Genomic DNA, 16922 nt, shown 5'->3' with positions numbered 1-16922 from the left:
GGGTGCCTTAGCTGTGGTGGCTTTTTGCCACTGCTACACCAAAGATGCGCGTGGCACCGGCAGCCATCTGATCAGGCGTCCGGCGTGGGGTGGATGCCACAATCCTCCTCTGCCCCGAGGCTGACATACAATGCCGGTCTGTACAGCCTGTCAGTTAGTAGTGAAGGCGTACAGTCTGTAAGAGCAATAAATATTAGCACTGTTTGCAAAAAGTTACATATGTAGTTTATAAGAGCAGAAAATATTTGCATTGTTTACTAAAAGTTACGTAAGTTGTATATAATTAACTTTCCTTGTGAGCCTTTTGAGCTACTTGATTTAGAGGACTCTTGTCTACATTGCCCTAAAATTTATTTGGGTTAACAAACGTCCCCTCCTATGCACCTCCTATGCACCTCCTATGCCTCTCCCGTCACAGACCCAGAGCGGTCTCCCTGAAGCCCTGTCCCTCGGCAGCAGCCAAATACACTCAGCCCAGTGGCCCACCTGGGAGGTCTGGCAGAAGGCAGGCTCCTTATGCCCACGTTTCAAAGGACCCACAGACCCACCGCAGGCCAGAAACCCTCCCTCTAGCTTTCCTGAAGGGAGTGTGAGAAATCATGAGGCGCTCTTGCCACGCTCAGAGACCACTCCCGGTTTTATGGTAACTTGGTTAACCCCAGCACCAAGCCTAAGCCTCCTACAAACTTTGCTCTCAGTTAATTACAGCCCTGAAGGAAACCCAAAAATCCGCACTGGCTGCCACAACCCCCCCCCCCCCCCCCCCCCCCCCGGTTGCAAATACTAAAATAAGAAAAGGGGGGAAAGTAATTAATTTCAACAAGAAAAGTGCTTGGAAGTAAAAAAGAAAAAGCAGGGAGAGAACAGGCCCACCCTTCTCCCACTTCCACATTTTGCTGCCTGAGGCAGAAGAGCAAATGGCTCACACACGCACACTGCCTGCACATAGATGCACATGTGCGCACACACGGATCTCTCCCAGTCGTCCAGGAGGGCAGGATTGGGCCTTGACCCCGGACAAGTGTCCTTTCCTGACCCCTGGCCAGTGGGGCTTCTTCCTTCCAGCTGGGCCCCCTTTCACTCTCCCCACCAAGGGGCAAACCCTCCTGGCTACAAGGGAAGGAAGTGATCCCCTCTTGGCTGTGGAGACCCCATGGATGCTTTAGGGGTAGATCAATGGGCCAAAAGCAGAAGGAATGAATGGGAGGAGGAGGAGGAGGCGGGCAGGGACCCAGCCAGGGGCTGACCCCCACCCTTGCCCTTGTTCAAGAGGAGGCCCCCCCGTCTCTCCTGCTGTCCTGGTAGTGCCCCCCTCCTTCTCCCCAGGAGAAACCCGCTGGATTAAGGATAATTAAAGACTGATTGTTACAGCCAACTGGACTGTTGGAGGCTGGCAGGGGTGACTGCATGGCAGCAGAGGGCACCAGACCCAGGCAGAACCCCAGCGCCACCCTGGGCAAGCGGGCAGGCAAGAGGGCCTCCATGGCGCCCCCGCAGCCCCCTCCACACGCCTTGACTTCTTTACAGCTGTAGCAAAATCTCTCCTGTTCCACTTCCTCCATGCAGACGGGTAAAAGAAGCCCAGGGCCATCCCAGGGACCCACAAGGACCCAGTTGGGCAAGGCTGGTGCCACAAAATGGCCTCCCCCGAGAAGCACTGAGGCCAGCAGACCAGCTACTGGCTCTTTTCCCAGGACGGAGGGGGAAACATTGTTGGCACCCTGTCTCAAACAGAGACAGAGCTGCCACCCTCCCTTGGGTTGCCAAAAGGCTACCGCCCAAACCCAAGTTCCAAAACAGGGCTTTGGGAGAGCTGGCTTCCCCTGGCTGGCCCTGGGCCAGTCTGTCCCTCTCTTTCTCTCAGCCTGCCCTACCTCACAAGTTTGTTGTAAATATGAAGGGGGGGCTGCTTCAGCTCCCTGGGGGCAAGGAAGGGAAAGCAAAGCCATTGCAGAAGGGCCGTTTTTCTGCCCCCATGCCTCCTTCCATTGTCAATATCAGGGGTAGGCAACCTGCAGCCCGCGGGCCAGATGCAGCCCGGTGAAGCCTTGGGACTGGCCCCAGCTCGGTCCTGCCGCCGATTGCCGCCAGGGCCTTTGGCCTCTTGCGCGCAGGGGCAAGGGGGGCAATTGTCTATAGACGCCTCAGAAACATGCATTTATATTAACATTTTTTTAAAAATCAGCAAATTTTTTTGCGTGTCCTCCACTTTTTTTAAAAAAAAGTGTCCACCATTTGAAAATGTTGTCCTACATTTGTCCTGGTTTGTTTATTTATTTAATTTTTTTTTTTAAAAAAAAATATTTAATTATTTATTTTTTGGCTTCGGCCCCCCAGTTGCCTGAGGGACAGCAACCCGGCCCCCAGCTCAAAACGGTTGCCTACCCCTGGTCAATATTCTTGGCACAGAAGTGCCACTAACTACCTCTTTGGCACACAGCAGATGGGGACCACCTTCCCCTTCCCTACATGGTGGTCCCTCATGGTGGATGGTGGGGAGGAATAAGGCAGACATAATGGTCCCCCCTAAAAACGCATGCCCCCTTCTCCTTGCCCACACGCTGCCAAACACTCTGGTAATGGCTGCCGTCACTAAATACACCTTCCCACTTGCAAGGCAGAAATAGAACAAGGAGCCCTTGCTTTTGCAGCTCCGAAGGGAAAAGGCGACCCAGGAACCAGTTGGTGGGTTTGCCTTTGTCACCACTAGGCAGCACTCCCCTCACACACAGCTACAGACACACAGAGAGACACAGGTCCTGCGATGGAAAGAGAGGCCCCAGCCCACTTCCAGACCACCCCAGCTGTGGGCACCACCTCCTCCTCCCCTATTTCCCTCCTGGCATCAAGTGCCATGATTTGGGGAGAGGCTGGTCAGCTCAGCCCTGGAGGCAGGGGGCTTCCAATGGCACCCCAGCTGTGGAGACCCTTCCTGGGGAAGCCAGCCTGGTCCCATCCCTTTGGATGCCTGGAGCAGGGGGGGCTAGGAGAGCCGTGGTTTGTACAGACTTAAACCCTTAAAGCCAAGGTTGGTTCGGGGGACTGTTTTAATTGTGTGATGCTTAGAAACAGTTTTGATCTGTTTTTCTTCACTGTGTAGGGTTGGGAGCCCAGCAGGCTGAAAAGAGACAAACTGCAGGCACAGACGGCTCAAGAAGAGGCAGAGGAAACAGGGCTGCTTGGGTTCTACAAGAAGAAGAGGAAGGAAAAAAGGGAATTCTGTGACCCGAGTAAATAACCATTTCGGCAGCAGTCCAGTCTTTCTAATGCAGCGCAACTGATGTGGCTTCTGCTCTCTATTGCTGCAGAAGGCAAAGGCCTTCTGCGTTTCCTGGGCAAAAGCATTCAGATTACTTCCATGGCAGGCCCTGCTTACGTTTCCCATTCAGCCTCTTTGGGGACCTCTGGGATTCTTCAGGCCGGGGGCTTTACTTGTTAACATTTCTACAAGGAAGTCACGGTGGTGAGGAAGACAAATTCTGAGGCCAAATATGACACGGTGGCCATTCTGTGCTCCCGCAGAACCAGCACAAACCATGGACACATGGTCCGGAATAACAAGAGTCCTCTGATTCAAGTATTTGCCTCCTTCTGGTCTCCTCCAAACGTAACTTATGGGAGTTTTCAGAAACCCACCCTCTCCATCCTCAGGTGCAGAAGATGCAGATGATTTAAGGGGCGAGAAAGGAGTAAAGGCTTTTACTGAGCATCTCTTAGGATTCCCATCCAGATCTCTGAGCCTGGCAGGCCCTGCTCCAGTTTATTATTCTCATCCCCATCCCACAATAACCCCCCCCCCAATATTCTGACATGAATGTGAAGGCTGCCCCAGATTAAAATAATAAGCCCCTTTTCTCTCAGCCTCCCAAACCAAGGCAGCTCATTTGGAAAAATCCCATCATAACCTGTCAGACCTCCAGGGACCCTTCTGGAACAAGCCAGAGCGGAAGGACGGGAGCCAAAAGGATGGCAGGAGGACAGCTGGGGATTTGGGGCCCCTGCTCAGACAAGGAGGCCAGATCTGGAGAGGAGGCAACCCGACACTCGCCAAAGACATGAAAGCCAAGGGGGCTAAAGAAGCCAAAAGAGGAGGAGGAATAATAACAATCACAGAATCCGAGTCTTGGAAGGGACTCCAAGGGCCACCTACTCCAATCTGGGAGCCCTCCCAGCAGCCCCCCGACCTCTCTGGGGCGCAGACTGGTAGCAGGGCTTCCTGAAGGGGATGCACCTGGAGATGCTGCCCCAGACTGACCCTGGGACCTCCAGGGATGAAAAAGATGGGTTCACTCCCCCTTTGGCCCCGGGGAGCTTAATGGCTTACATTTCAAGAGAAGCAGCAGCAACTGGAGCAGATGCAATTACTTATCTATAATGAGGCTGCCTTTTTGAAGGGGAAGGGGGTGAGGCCAAGGGCCTGGATGTTCTCCCCATGGGCCCCACACACTTAGCCAGGCCCCTCACTGCTGCCCACCGCCCTCTCTTCTACCTGAGGGTCCAGGTGGCCTCTCCAACCATCTCCAAAAAGGCAGCTCAGCCTTGTTTTTTATTTCTCATTGAGCTTTGCACCTGATTCATTTCTTCACAAATATTTATAACCACTTAACTTTGGGAGGTGCCAAAGTATTCTACAACAACAGCAACAACAACAACAACAACAGCAACACTCCCTACAGGACACTGGGTCAAGGGACACTGGCGACTGCTTCCCATAGTGACAGATTTGCTTGTGTGTTTTAAATTTAATCTTTTGGACACAGTTTTGGACACAGTTTTGTCCAGCTATTAAACTAATAGCTGCATGGGTCACTTTTAATGCCACATGAATCAGGTGCTCCCCTCCAGGTGAGAGAGAGAGGGCTGGCCGCTGCTTCCTCTGCAATTTGGCTCAGGGCCGGTTCGGCTCGTGGGGAATCCGGATCTGCCTCCACTCTCCTAGGCCTGTTTGTGGAACCGCCACTCTCACAATCCTATCCTAATCCGTGGCTTTTGCTCCAGATTAAAATCAGCGCAGAAGTGTTCTCCAGATCTCTAGAGGCAGATTAGCATTGCCTCTTCAAAGTGCCTTCTCTCTCCTCCCCCGCCTCCGGAAGGAACAGCTGAGCAGCCCCTCCTGCCAAGAGTAAGTGGGAGCAGGGACCTCCCCAGGATCTCTGTGTGTGCTTGCGCATGTGCATGCGGATCTGTACCCAGGCCCAGGCAGAGCTCATGCCCCCCCCCAGCCACCACTGCAGTATAAACTGGCATGTCCTCACAAAAACCAGGCTGAGGAGGATAGCAAGTTGGGTTTTAGCTGCTTCCAGAGAGTCTAAAGGGAACAGAAGGCTCTCAACACCCCGATATGTGCACACAAAGGGATGCCTTTGGGCTTGCAGGGCAAAATAACTCAGAATGCCTCATGTAAGCCAGCCACATCAGACAGCACAGGAGGAAGAAGCAGGGTGAAGACTGTGGGCACCAGCCCCTCCAACCCAAACCCAAATCTGTGGCCATACACACACACATACACAGACATGCACACGGACTGTCACTGTAGCTGTGCATGGCAACGCCACCGTCTCCCTTTCCAGTGCCAAGGAACATCTGCCCTGCGCAAGTCCCATGGCGGGTGCCTCTCCCTCCCAATGCGGCCACGCTTCCTCGCACAGAAGGAGACCAAAATGGCTGCACCCCATCAAAGAGGCCTATGCGCCTCACACAAACAGCTGGCGCTCAGCTCTGGGGAGGATAGGTTGCTCTGCCGTTTGAACTGGCACTCTGCCAACACTCAGAGCGGCAGCCACAGACCGAATGCCCAGCGGGACCCATTGCCAGCCCCCTCCATCCGCCTCCATCTCAGGTGTTTTGGGGAAGGAGGTGCCTCCCCAGTGCATAAGGGCTGGGGGACCATACCCAGCCCACCCCAGCATCTGCTCCTGAGGCAGCTGCTTCGCTCTGCCAAAGCGGAGCCATCAGTCCACAAAGGGTGCGGAAACGGGCAAGAACACAGACAGAGTGGCATCTTGCCAAGGAAGGTGCCCCCAAGAGTACCTTTTTGATGGGCCAGGCTTTCAGGGATTCGCCTCCAGCTCCTCAGGAGGCTGCAGCTGGGCTGGAGATGGAGAACTACCTTCCCTGGAGGAGGAAGAGGAAGAGGGATGATGGCCCCCAGCAACATCCGGATTCTTTTGAGGGCCCTGAGGGACTATGTCCCTTGACAGTACAGGCAGACCTTCCTTCTGCTACCTGCGGATATCCCTTGGACTCCGACACCCTTCTCTTCCGCCATGGAGGGACAGAGAGTCCTCTGAAGCCAGATGAAGGCAGGATTCCAAGGACATCCAACTCTGGGGAATAAAACCAGGGAGGCAGCAGAGGCAAGGGCCACATGTGAGCCACTGAGAGCCAGCAAGGCGTTGCTTCGCTGCTCAGCTGCCATGAAGCGTAGCCATGACCACCCCTCCGCCCAGCCTGCCTTGCAGGGCTCTTGGAGGATCTAAGCAGACCACCTCACTCATGGTCATCCTCAGTTCCTGAACACAAGGTCACAAGTATTAATAACATTTAATAAATTTTTAATTTCTATCCCGCTTTTGGCCAAGCAATCAAAGCGGCGTACAGCAAGTTAAAATACAACTATATATACACAGTACCCCCCTAAAAACAAGATTAAACAATATAAGATTAAAAACCAACTAATCCAAACAAACAAACAAAAAATCATCATGGGCAGAGTCACTAGATGGAAAGTTCACAAAGAACCAAAGGTCTGGTTCCAGGCCCTGGACACAGCAGATGACAGGCCATCCCTCAAACAGCTGAGGACAGTAATGGCAGGGGCTACATTTACTTGGCATTTAGTGAAGAGCTCACTTGGCCAAGCGGGCCTCATGTGCTTGGAAGAGTCCTGCCTAGCCAGGCTGTTGTAAAGAAGAGAGCAAGGGGAAGGCAGGAAGTCTACAGGAGAAGGAGGAGGATTTGAATCAAATTCCTCATCTGAAGAGCCAGAGCAGACTTTGGAAGGAAAGGCACCTTTGCAGAAGGTGGCAGAAGGGAGGCCAGGAGGGGGGAGAGAGTGGCACTGTGCCCAGGGGAGGGCTCCTTCCATCACTCTCACACACCAGCGCAACATGGGCAGACAGTGCTGGCTGCCCTGGAAGCCTGATGGCCTCTTTGGCTCCCTTGAGCTTCATTAATGCTCTCCTTTAATATCTGGATGATGACAGATTGGCAGACCTGGCAGGGAAGACGGCAGGAACAGAATTGGCCACAAGACACCTTCTCTTAGCACCACCCCCAGCACAGGCCCCTGAGGAGGTCATCTCTTCTATTCCACAGGCACCATATCAACCTCAGGAGCTCCTTGAAGAGGAGTCTGCCTTCCTGCCCTGAGGCTGGAGAAGCCACCGCAGCTTCACCACCATGGAAGAAGGGCATTTGGCACAGCCTAGCTTCCTACCAGAAGTGTTTGGTAACTGAGACTCTGGCCCCAGAGGGAATATGGGGCTCAGAGGGCAGGGCAGCCAGGACCCTGCCTTTTGGGGAGCAGGGGGCTTGGTGACCATGAGAGGATGGGAAGACTGCTGGAGTTCCCAGGGCAAGGAGCAAAGGGTGGCACATGCTCTCTGCACCCAGAGAGGAATCTCAGGATCTCGGTGGAGCTCCCCAGGAGGAGTCTGAGCAGGGGATCTCCCCCACGTTTAGGTGTGCAACCATCACCCTTATGGGAGGAGAGAAACAGCTCTGGGATCGTTTTTGGCAGACGTCCTTTGTGGACAGAAAGGCCACCCTGGCTGCAGCCCGTTCAGCCACTGGTCCAGAGGGGAGGCTTGGCTTCCACATCAAGGTGAAAAGGCAGCCCTCATGAAAACCCAAGAGGGTGAAACCAGCCACTCACTTTATCGACTTCCTGGCCCAGTTTAATGACCTCCCCCGAAAAAGCGTTTTGCAAGGCAGGATTCAGGTGAGGCCACAAGCGCTAAGTGGCGACAAGGACGACAACAGGAGCAGACGTTGTGCTATTCTGGTCTCTGTGACACTGCCAAATCTTGCAATATGTTCACAGTTCAGGAAGGCCTGGGAGGCAGAGCCAAAAGGACTTCGGGGTGAAGGGGGGCAGAGGAAAGCTCTGCCTTCAGCAATCCACGTCTCATGCATCTTGGAAGGTGCAGTAACTGTTCCCAGGCTAGGATCGCCCAGTGGACACTGGAAGTTACACTCCCTGAAGGGCTGCGTTCACAGCTTGAGGTGCTTCTGGATCTGGACCGGTTGCTCCAAATGACAGCTCAAATAGCTGTGATGGCCAGGACTGCTTCCTATCATCTTTGGCTGTTACACCAGCTGGGCCCCTTCCTAGACAGAGGACCTAAAGATGGCAGTGCATGCCTGGTAACCTCAAGGCTGGACTTCTGTAATGTGCTGTACATTGCGCTACTGCTGTATCAAGTTCAGAAACTTCCACTAGTTCAAAACACAGCAGCCAGATGGGTTCCTGGGACATCCAGGAGCGATCATATTGCACCAATATTAAAATCACTCCACTGGCTGCCAATTTGTTTCTGGCAAGGTAATATGGTTTGGGTCCAGGTTACCTGTGGAGTAGCCTTGTCCCATATAACCCAGTCCATACGCTCAGGTCCTCTGGCGGCCATTTATCCCCATCAGCCAGGACGAGGCTGGCAACCGCCAGCGAAAAGGCCTTCTTCTTGGCAGCCCCTCAACTACAGAATGAATGCACTGTCCGAATTTAAAAACAGACTCCTCTGGCAAGCCTATCCAGAGGACTGTTAAATTGTGAATGTTTAATTATGAATTTTTGAATATGTAGTGATCTTGTTTGTTCTTTTAAATTGATGTTTTGTGTTTTAACTGGTTTATGTGTTTTTAACTGATGCTACCTGTTGTTGCTCCCTGCCTTGACCGAAGGGGAGAGGTGGGTAAGAAATGTATTATTATTATTATTATTATTATTATTATTATTATTATTATTTCTACAATTTCCCAGTTGCTTAACAACAACAAGCGAAGGCCAAAAAGGAATCCATCGGTGCCAGGGTCCTCTCTTGGGCTCAGTGCCCTTTGCCGATCCCTGCCAGCGCAGTCCAAGAGCCACGCCAGAAACCCGAACCCAACGCAGAGGATGGTTTTGTACTGGCCGCCCAAGCACTGAGCTGTAGTTGCTCTGAGGAGGCAAATGTCACCTCAACGTTCCCTCCTTCACCCCTTCGCTCCTTCTGCCCCCCCACCAGCTGAAGGCAAAAAGCAAGGCAGACCCCCATAGACTCCTCTGATCTAGGCTCCATCCTCACCCTCCCTTTAACCACCCCCCGCTTCAAAACAACCACCACCAGAAACCCTTCTGAAATCCAGAATGTCGGAAGATGAAACGATTATGCAAAATTAAGTACATGTGAATCAGCTTAATTAACTTGAATAATTAATTCTGACTGGATATCCTTGACACAGAGGCTGGATGGGGGGAGGGAGGGGGCACGGCCTGAAAGGGAGAAGCCATGGGGTGAGCTGCACACATCCAGGAAGGCAGACGGCGGATGGACAGATGGCTTTCCTCCCCATGGACGAGGCCTTTGGCAGCAGAAAAACAGGCCCCAGAACCTTCTTCCCCGGGCAGGCGACCTTCGGCGGCGAATCCCAATTCCTGTCCCACGTGGTGCCAATCCGTTCCGAGAGGGTTTTTTTATTTTCTGAATGGAAGGCGAGAGGCGAGCATGAGCTGCATGCGAAGCAGCCCCAAGCACTGCGCCCGGCTGACTGCCCACCAGCCCCCTCCTCGCACTTGGGTCCTGGTGCCCAACCGCTCACTATTCCCATCCTCACCGTTGCTCAGTTCCTGCAGTGGCGGCCAAGGCCCTGTGTGTGGGTGCACCTGTCTGGGGCCAGAGATGCTCTGTGGCCCAGCTGGCCGGCCGCCAACAGACACTGGCCAGAAGGACCACCTCTGTCAAAGAGCAAGGAATGAGCAGATGATGAGGGCCCAGAGGATGGAGGGTGGGCTTAGAAGGGCACCAGACGCCAATGGGCTCCAGGAGTGCCCCCCTCCTGTTGGTCTATGTCTCCCAGAATGACCCCCACCTCCCATGAACAGTGGATTGTAGGAGTGGCAGTCCAAGACAAGAGGAAACTTCCCAGCCTCTGCTGTGGGGTCACTTTAAATGCCAGGCCATGTCCCCAAGGAAAAGGGACTATTTTTTTAAAAATCTATATCACATCAGTCCCCAGCCTATGATTTCTGACTGCAGTTCCCACCACTCCTCCTCACTGGCTGATGGGAGTCACAATTCAACAAAGTCTGACCTGAGCCTTCTCTTCTGCCCAGCAAGGACGGCTCTCCCTCGCCTGGTCCACGCCGTCTCTACACCAACTTTGCAAGGAAGGCAATGCCAACAAAGCCAGAGAGGGTTCGGGGGCCAAGGTCAGCGTTTGCCTCCGACCCACCTATCTCCCACCACTGGACCTAAAACTAACACACCCTGACAATTAGCTACCTTGGCTGGGGCTGATGGGAGCGGTCACCCAAATCACCTGATGAGCGCCAGGCTGCCTTGTACCCTGCCCTGACCTGGGTTTAGAGCACACTGTTGGCCCAAGAGCTGAAAAGCCTTGGCTCGGACCGTCCAGCGATCCCATCCCCATTCTGTTCACACTTCATCTCTTGCGCTCTGCCTGGCGAGGGCTGGGAGGGGAGGAGCAGAGGAGGTCCTGCTGGCCTCCCAAATGCCTGCTGCCTCCCTCTGGCTCCTCTCACCAGCAGCACTAGGGGCCCCGGGGCCCAGGCTTGGCTCTGAGGCGGCAAGGCCCCTGGTTGCCTCAAGTGCCCAACCTGTGTAATGGGGCTGAGGGGGAGGGAGCCGTGGCAGGAGCCCCTCTCTGTCAAAAATGAGGGAGAGGTGAACCACAGGATGTCTGAAGGCCACCTCCACCGCCTGCGCCATTCAAGGCCCCTCGCTGGCACTGCCAGCCCCTTCTGGAAGGGGACAACGGGCACCCAGAAGCCCTGGCACTCAGCCTCTGGCCTGGCCCCAACTAGCTCCCCCCCACACACACACACACGCACTCAAAGGGGAGAATGCCAGAGGGACCCCCCCAAAAAAAACACACGGAGGACAACAGAAGTGGACTACCTGGCAAACAGGGCACTCACTACCTTTTGGCACCACTTTACTTGCAGGCTGCAAAGCACCAAGCCAGTCCTCCTCCTCCTCTTCCTCTTCCTCACAAAGCAAGGAGGAGAGAGAGAGGCAGTCACAGCAACAAGGACACAGGGACAAAGAGAACAGCGGCTGCGGCGGTGCTGCCATTGAAGCCAAATCCCCCGCAACGCCCAGCGCAGAGCCGGCCCTTTAGGTCTCCGCTGGGCCACAAGTGACCTGCTTTTCCTGGCATGGGAGGGGGGCCTGGGGCCTGACCCTTTGCCCAAACTGGGCCTTGGGCCATCGACAGCCCCCTTCCAGATTGTTCCGGACTTCAGCTCCCAACATCCCTTACTGTCAGCTATGCTGCATGGGGCGTTTGGTCCCAAGGGACGCAAAATCTTTGCCCTCCCACCCTAGAGCAGCCTCGGAGAGGAAGCGAGGCCTAATGGTTTGAATGTCGAACTGAGACTCTGGTGGCCAAGGTTTAATTCCCAGCTCAACCATGAAACCCACTGGCTGACCTTGGGCCATGCGTCACACGCTCTCAGCCTCAGGGGAGGGCAAGCAAATCTTGCCGAGAAAGCCACAGGATAGGGCCACCTGAGGGCTGCCACAACACAACCACAACAAGCGCATGCCCCCAACCTGGGTCCCTCACAGAGGTGGATCTGGCACAAAGGCAGCCAAAGAACACCAAATGCCCAAAGAGGCCGGAGGAAGACCCCTCTTTCCCTAGAGTAAAGCCAACAGACGCGAGGGAGGGACACTCTGCACGTGCTCCAGGGCCCTCTCCCCACAGGCCTGCGCCCAGAGAGAGAGAGAGGCCCAGGGCCCCAGCTTCCAAGAAGCCACGCTGCTCTTTTAAAAAGGGCCCTCTCTGCCGACAATTAATTCTGGCATCAGAGAGAGAAAGTGTTTTGTAAGCCTGCTTTGCATAAAAGGGCCCAGTTGCAGGGACTGCACAAAAACAGAGAGAGAGAGAGAGAGAGAGAGAGAGAGAGCGCGATGCCTTTGACTGGGGCTTCGGGAGCCTGTTCCCATGGCAGGGAGTTGCAGCAACTGAATGGGAGCTTGAAGGCGTCCATCGATGACCCATTTGAGGACAGCAGCCGAGGGGCCTCCTTTGTCTCCAAGCTGCCTTTGCAGCCCTGGGCAGCGCCGCTCTCTCGGGGGCTGGGTCCTTCTGGGGCCCTTCCTCCTCCAGAGCCCCAGAGGGCAACATATGGGCATCGCCTGCCCCCCCCCCAACGCCAGGCTTCGGACCCTCAGCGCTTGAGAGGAACCCCAGGAAGCCTTGGCTCCAGACCCGGCCATCATCCCAGAGAGAGCCCTTTCTTTGGGAAAGGATCCTCTGAGAAGCCAAGAGCCCTCGATTCGAGGAAGAAGAAGGAAAGGGGGAGCGCAGGGGGAGGAATGCAGCTTTGCCAAGGGAAGGAGGTTGCCCAGCTTAGCCCCAGTCCCGCCTGGCACAGAGTGCCCCTGGCCATGGACAGAGTCCCTTCCCCTGCTGACAAGCCCTCTTCCAGGAAGGCCTCTGGGCCAGGCGCTTGCCCCAAAGAGAAACCCAACAGCTTCAGGCCGGACAGCCACAGGAACCCACAGAGAGCGACATCGAGGGCAAAAGGGGCACCGCCGGAGGGGCAGCGCCTGGCCTGAAACTAAGCCGGCTGGCCCCGGGGGACCCCCACTCCTTCCCCCGCTCAGCCCTGAAGGCCCCTACGCCGGCCCTCCCTCCCTCCTGGGCCCCTGTTCTCGGCTCCGAGCCCGAGGCAGCGCCTCAGCTGCGGAGGACTTCCCTGCGGGGGCTCCGGGGGGATCTTGGGCCTAAAGGCCCCCCACAGACCGAACTCTCTGCGAACTGGGGCTCCGTCAGGAGCAGCTGAGGGGGGCTGGGGAGGCCTTCACAGTGTGCCCCCCGAAGGCAGGGCCTCAGCCCACCCCCCAGCCCCGGCAAAGGCAGCCTTCCAGGGGCTTCGGGGGGCGGGGAGGGAAGGAGGGGGCTCTGACCTTCCTTGGCAAGGTGTTCGGGGGGAGAAGAGAGGCCTTGACCCCAAAGCCCCCGAAGGACCCGCAGAAGGGCCGGGAGGGGTCTGTATCTCTCACCCCCCCCCCCCGCTTCTTCCTTCTCTCTCTCTCTCTCTCTCGGCTGCTTCCTCGGGGGGCCTTCGGGGGGCGGAGGGCGCCATCTTCCCCTTGAACCGGCCGAGGGCTCTCTCTGGGGGGGGAAGGGGCGGGAGAGACCCTTTTGGAGGGAAGGAGAGCGGGGCGGGAAGCGGGGCGGAGGGGCTGCGCGGCCGGGGAAGGGGAGGCCAAGGCGGCCCCGAACAAAGCGCTCCGCCGCAGTCTCCGAGGGAGGGAGGGAGGGAGGGAGGGAGGAGGGATGCCCCGGGCCCCTTCTTCTGCTCCTGGGCCCCCCCTCCGCCGCGGACTCACCGCCTCCTCCTGCTCCTCCTGCTTCGGCCACGAAGAGCAGCCAGAGCCCCGCCGCCGCCGCCCAGGGCCAGCCGCCAGCCGTCCTCGGCCTCCTCCTCCTCCTCGGCTCCTCCCGGTCCCCCCGGTCCCCCCGCAGCCTCCGCCGCAGAGCCCCGGCCCTGGCCATCCTCGCCTCCGCTGCTCTCGGCTGGGCTCCTGCGCGGAAGATGCTGCTGCTGCTGCTGCTGCCTCCGCCGCCGCCGCCGCCGCCGCCGGCCTTCATCTATGCTAATGAGATGCGGGGAGGGCGGGGCCAGGGGCGGGGCCTGCTCTGGTCTCTCGCCGCCGGCCCTTCAGCGCCAGGGAGGGAAGGCCAGGCCTTGGGCCTCTGGTGGCGACTAGGGCCTCCCTCCTCCCTGCCTCCCGCCGGGCTCAGAAGCCAGGGGCTCCCGGCGGGGACTGCGGCTGCTCTCGGCCCTTGGGCCCCTTGAGCCCAGGCCCCGCTCCGCGTCCAGGGGCCCTCGGGGTCCCTCCTGGCCAGGGCCGCCTCAGCCTCCAGCTGCTCGTCCTCCGTCCTTCTGGCCCCGGCTCCGGGACCCTGCCTTGGCGCCTCCTTCCTGGCTTCAGCCGGCCTCCTGCTCCGGGTTTGGCCCCTTCTTCGCGGCTTCCTCCTCCTCCTCGGGGCCCTTCCCTGCCTGCCTGCCTGCCTGCCTGCCTGCCTGGGCGCTTTCTCCTTGGGCCTCGAAAGAGGGCCTTCCCCCCTCCAGGCTCAAGAAGCCCATTTGGGGAGGAAGGCGGCTATGGCCCCAGTAAATCCCAAGCCCCTCAACGGGGACTTCGAGGAGGAGCTGCCAAGGGAAAATAAGCCCTCCTTTGAAAACCTGCCTTCAAAAGAGGAGGCAACTCCGAGATCCTTCCGACAAGGACACGCGGGAAAGAGCCGACGGCGGCGCTTCAAGACCCGCCGCTTCCAACAAGGCAGCCGCCGGAACTGAAGGCCATCCGGGGGGGGGGGTCCCAGAGTCCGGGGGGCTGTCTGCCAGCGAAGAGGCCCCTTTCTGCCCCACGTCCTCTGGGCCTGGAAGGCCTTCTCTCGGGAGACTGGCCAAGGAGCCTGGGCCTGAGCCACGGAGGGCTTTCTGGCGCCGCCTGCACTCGGGGCAGCTGCTTCAAGGGGCCCAGGCCAGTTGCCCTCCTCCCCTAAGGCTCTGACTTTGACCATCTGGGCTGCTCTTCTCTGGGCCCCTTCCAGCTTGTCAAGAAGACCCTCCGTGCCCTGGATGCCTCCAGAGGAGGAGGCTGGGGCAGCATGGCTTCTTCCCTCAGACACTACTCTCCCCTCCCAAAGCGGGCATCCGGCTGCACAGCGCTGCTGCCTCTTGCTGCCTCCCCTGGCCCTGGCCCACTTGCCCTGCCTCCTCTCTCTGCTCTGGCCCACAGAGGGAGGAGGGTTAGCTACTGAGCCCCCAGCGGCACCCCTGGGCTTCCGGGTGGGCAGCTTCCGGGTGCTGCCCGCCCCACGGTGGCCTGGTGCCCTCTTCTGGCCCCACACCGGGGACGAAGGCCCCCTTCTCGTCCCTGGGCCTCAGGAGCCCTCGGGAAGGAGATGCCCCCCCCATCATCATCAGTATTATTCCTCTTTAATGCTGCTTTAGCCACCATTGGTTACTATTTGCAACCATTAGCCAAAAAGCATTGAATGCCTGGGCAGTAAAAGCTCTCCCTCTGGTTGTTAAGCAGTTCTGGCGACTGGGAAGGGAGGGACCCCGCGGGACACGCACAGGAAGGGCACTGCGGGGCCTGCGCCCACCCAGACTCACCCACACACTCGGCCCTTGTGCCAGGGGACCCCGCAGTCAGGGTCTGGAGGCTTTGGGGCCTGGACCCAGCCCAGGACTGGCGTGTGCCAGGCCTTCAGGGCCCTGTCTGGTGGCAATGGGAAGGGGGCCGCATGAGGTCTGCTCTTTGCGGCTGGCATCCCACACAAGGTGCCCTGCGGGTATCAGGCACAGTGGGAGAGCACCAGGCCATGAAACTCACTGGGTGAGCCTGGGCCAGTTCCCCGCTTCCTCTTGGCTGACCTGCCCCACAAAGAGGTTGTGGGGATCAGTGGGAGGGGAAGCCTTTGGGCAGAGCGAGGGCAAAACTGGCAGAGATACCACTGTTAGCTGGAGGCCAGGTTTCTGTCTGAAGGGAGGGAGAGGCAGCCCAGCCCCACTGAGCAGCCAGGGCTGCCTTCCTCTTCCTGGCCTTGGAGGAGAAGGCTGTCTCCCTGGCTCCCTCCCCTCTCCTCCCTTCTCCTTCCCCAGTATTTGGCTGGCATAGTCTGAAGACACAGGGACCTTTGTGGGTTGTGTAGGTTGTGTGTGTGGAGAAGGGGGGAAACAATGGCTTTCCATGATGTTCCCGCTCTGTTTCAAAGCCATACAAGAAGCCTTGTTCCGGCAGCAGCAGCAGCAGCAGCAGCAGCATTTGAACAGTTAAACAATTTAAACACCAGGTTTACACCTTCTACCAACAGAATTGGCAGTTTTTCAGGCAGACATTTTTATTTGGCCACCTCCAGCATATTTTCCCACAGCTGCTTCCCATCACTATCCCCAAACTGTGGTGAAACCAGGGGTGACCCCCCCTTCCCAAAAACAGTGGCAGGCCCCCATTTGGGCTCCATTAACTGATGAGTGACAGATGATTGATGGACCAAAAAGGCAATCCGTGAGCAAAGCTTTGCCATTCTTGCAACACTTGTTCCTAAACCCTATTTGTGGGCTACAAAACGGGATCAATACAGCCAACACTGTGGAGCTCTTGCCTTTTAACTGCTGGGTCTCTCGGAACGGCAAGACAGGCAGAAACGCAGCCACGAAATGTGGCAAACGCTGCAGCAGAGAGAGAGAGAGAGAGAGGAAAGGTGGGCAGCGCAGTCCTAGCCCCAGAGGCAAGAGAGGCCATGCTGCCACGAAGAGAGAGAAACGCCAGGAGCGCGCTTCTCTGTCCTCCTCCGCTGCAATCCACTGCGCCAATGTAGTGCAGCCCCAGGCCACTTTGGAAGGGTTCGGCCCAGTATGGCCATGCCCCACGGAGTGCCCATTCCCACATGGGACGGTGGGAGGTTTCAGAAGTAATCTTGGAGCTGCCCTCCTTTGGATGCCCTCATTGCTGAACCATTATTTCCTAAGCCTGTGGAGGAGCTGCTGGGTCTTGGCCAGGCTGAGATGACCAAGGGCAAGGCACCCAGAGGGTACACTTGCCCACATGCACACACAGATGCACAGCAGCAGATGCCTGAGGAAAGAGCACCGAGAGAGGGCCAAGGCGGCAGCGCAGGCCCAGCAGCCAGGCTCCGTTCCAGCCCCCCAAATGTGAATTAGTGGTTGA

The 16922-nt window shown here is 57.1% G+C and overlaps 1 protein-coding gene across 1 annotated transcript in view; it reads right to left on the bottom strand.

The window, feature by feature from the left end:
* Window positions 1-14962, bottom strand: part of CADM4 (cell adhesion molecule 4) — a 37325-nt gene extending 22363 nt beyond the window's left edge. Inside the window, exon 1 of the mRNA XM_042439758.1 lies at window positions 13566-14962. Coding sequence (XP_042295692.1) covers window positions 13566-13827 — 262 coding nt within the window. The 5' untranslated portion in view covers window positions 13828-14962. The remainder of the gene's footprint in view (window positions 1-13565) is intronic.
* Between the last annotated feature and the right edge of the window lie 1960 nt (window positions 14963-16922).

This window comes from Sceloporus undulatus, chromosome 9 (genome assembly GCF_019175285.1).
Source record: "Sceloporus undulatus isolate JIND9_A2432 ecotype Alabama chromosome 9, SceUnd_v1.1, whole genome shotgun sequence".
Taxonomy (NCBI): Eukaryota; Metazoa; Chordata; class Lepidosauria; order Squamata; family Phrynosomatidae; genus Sceloporus; species Sceloporus undulatus.
Note: the sequence above shows the minus strand (reverse complement) of the source record. Positions and strands in the feature narration are given on the sequence as shown.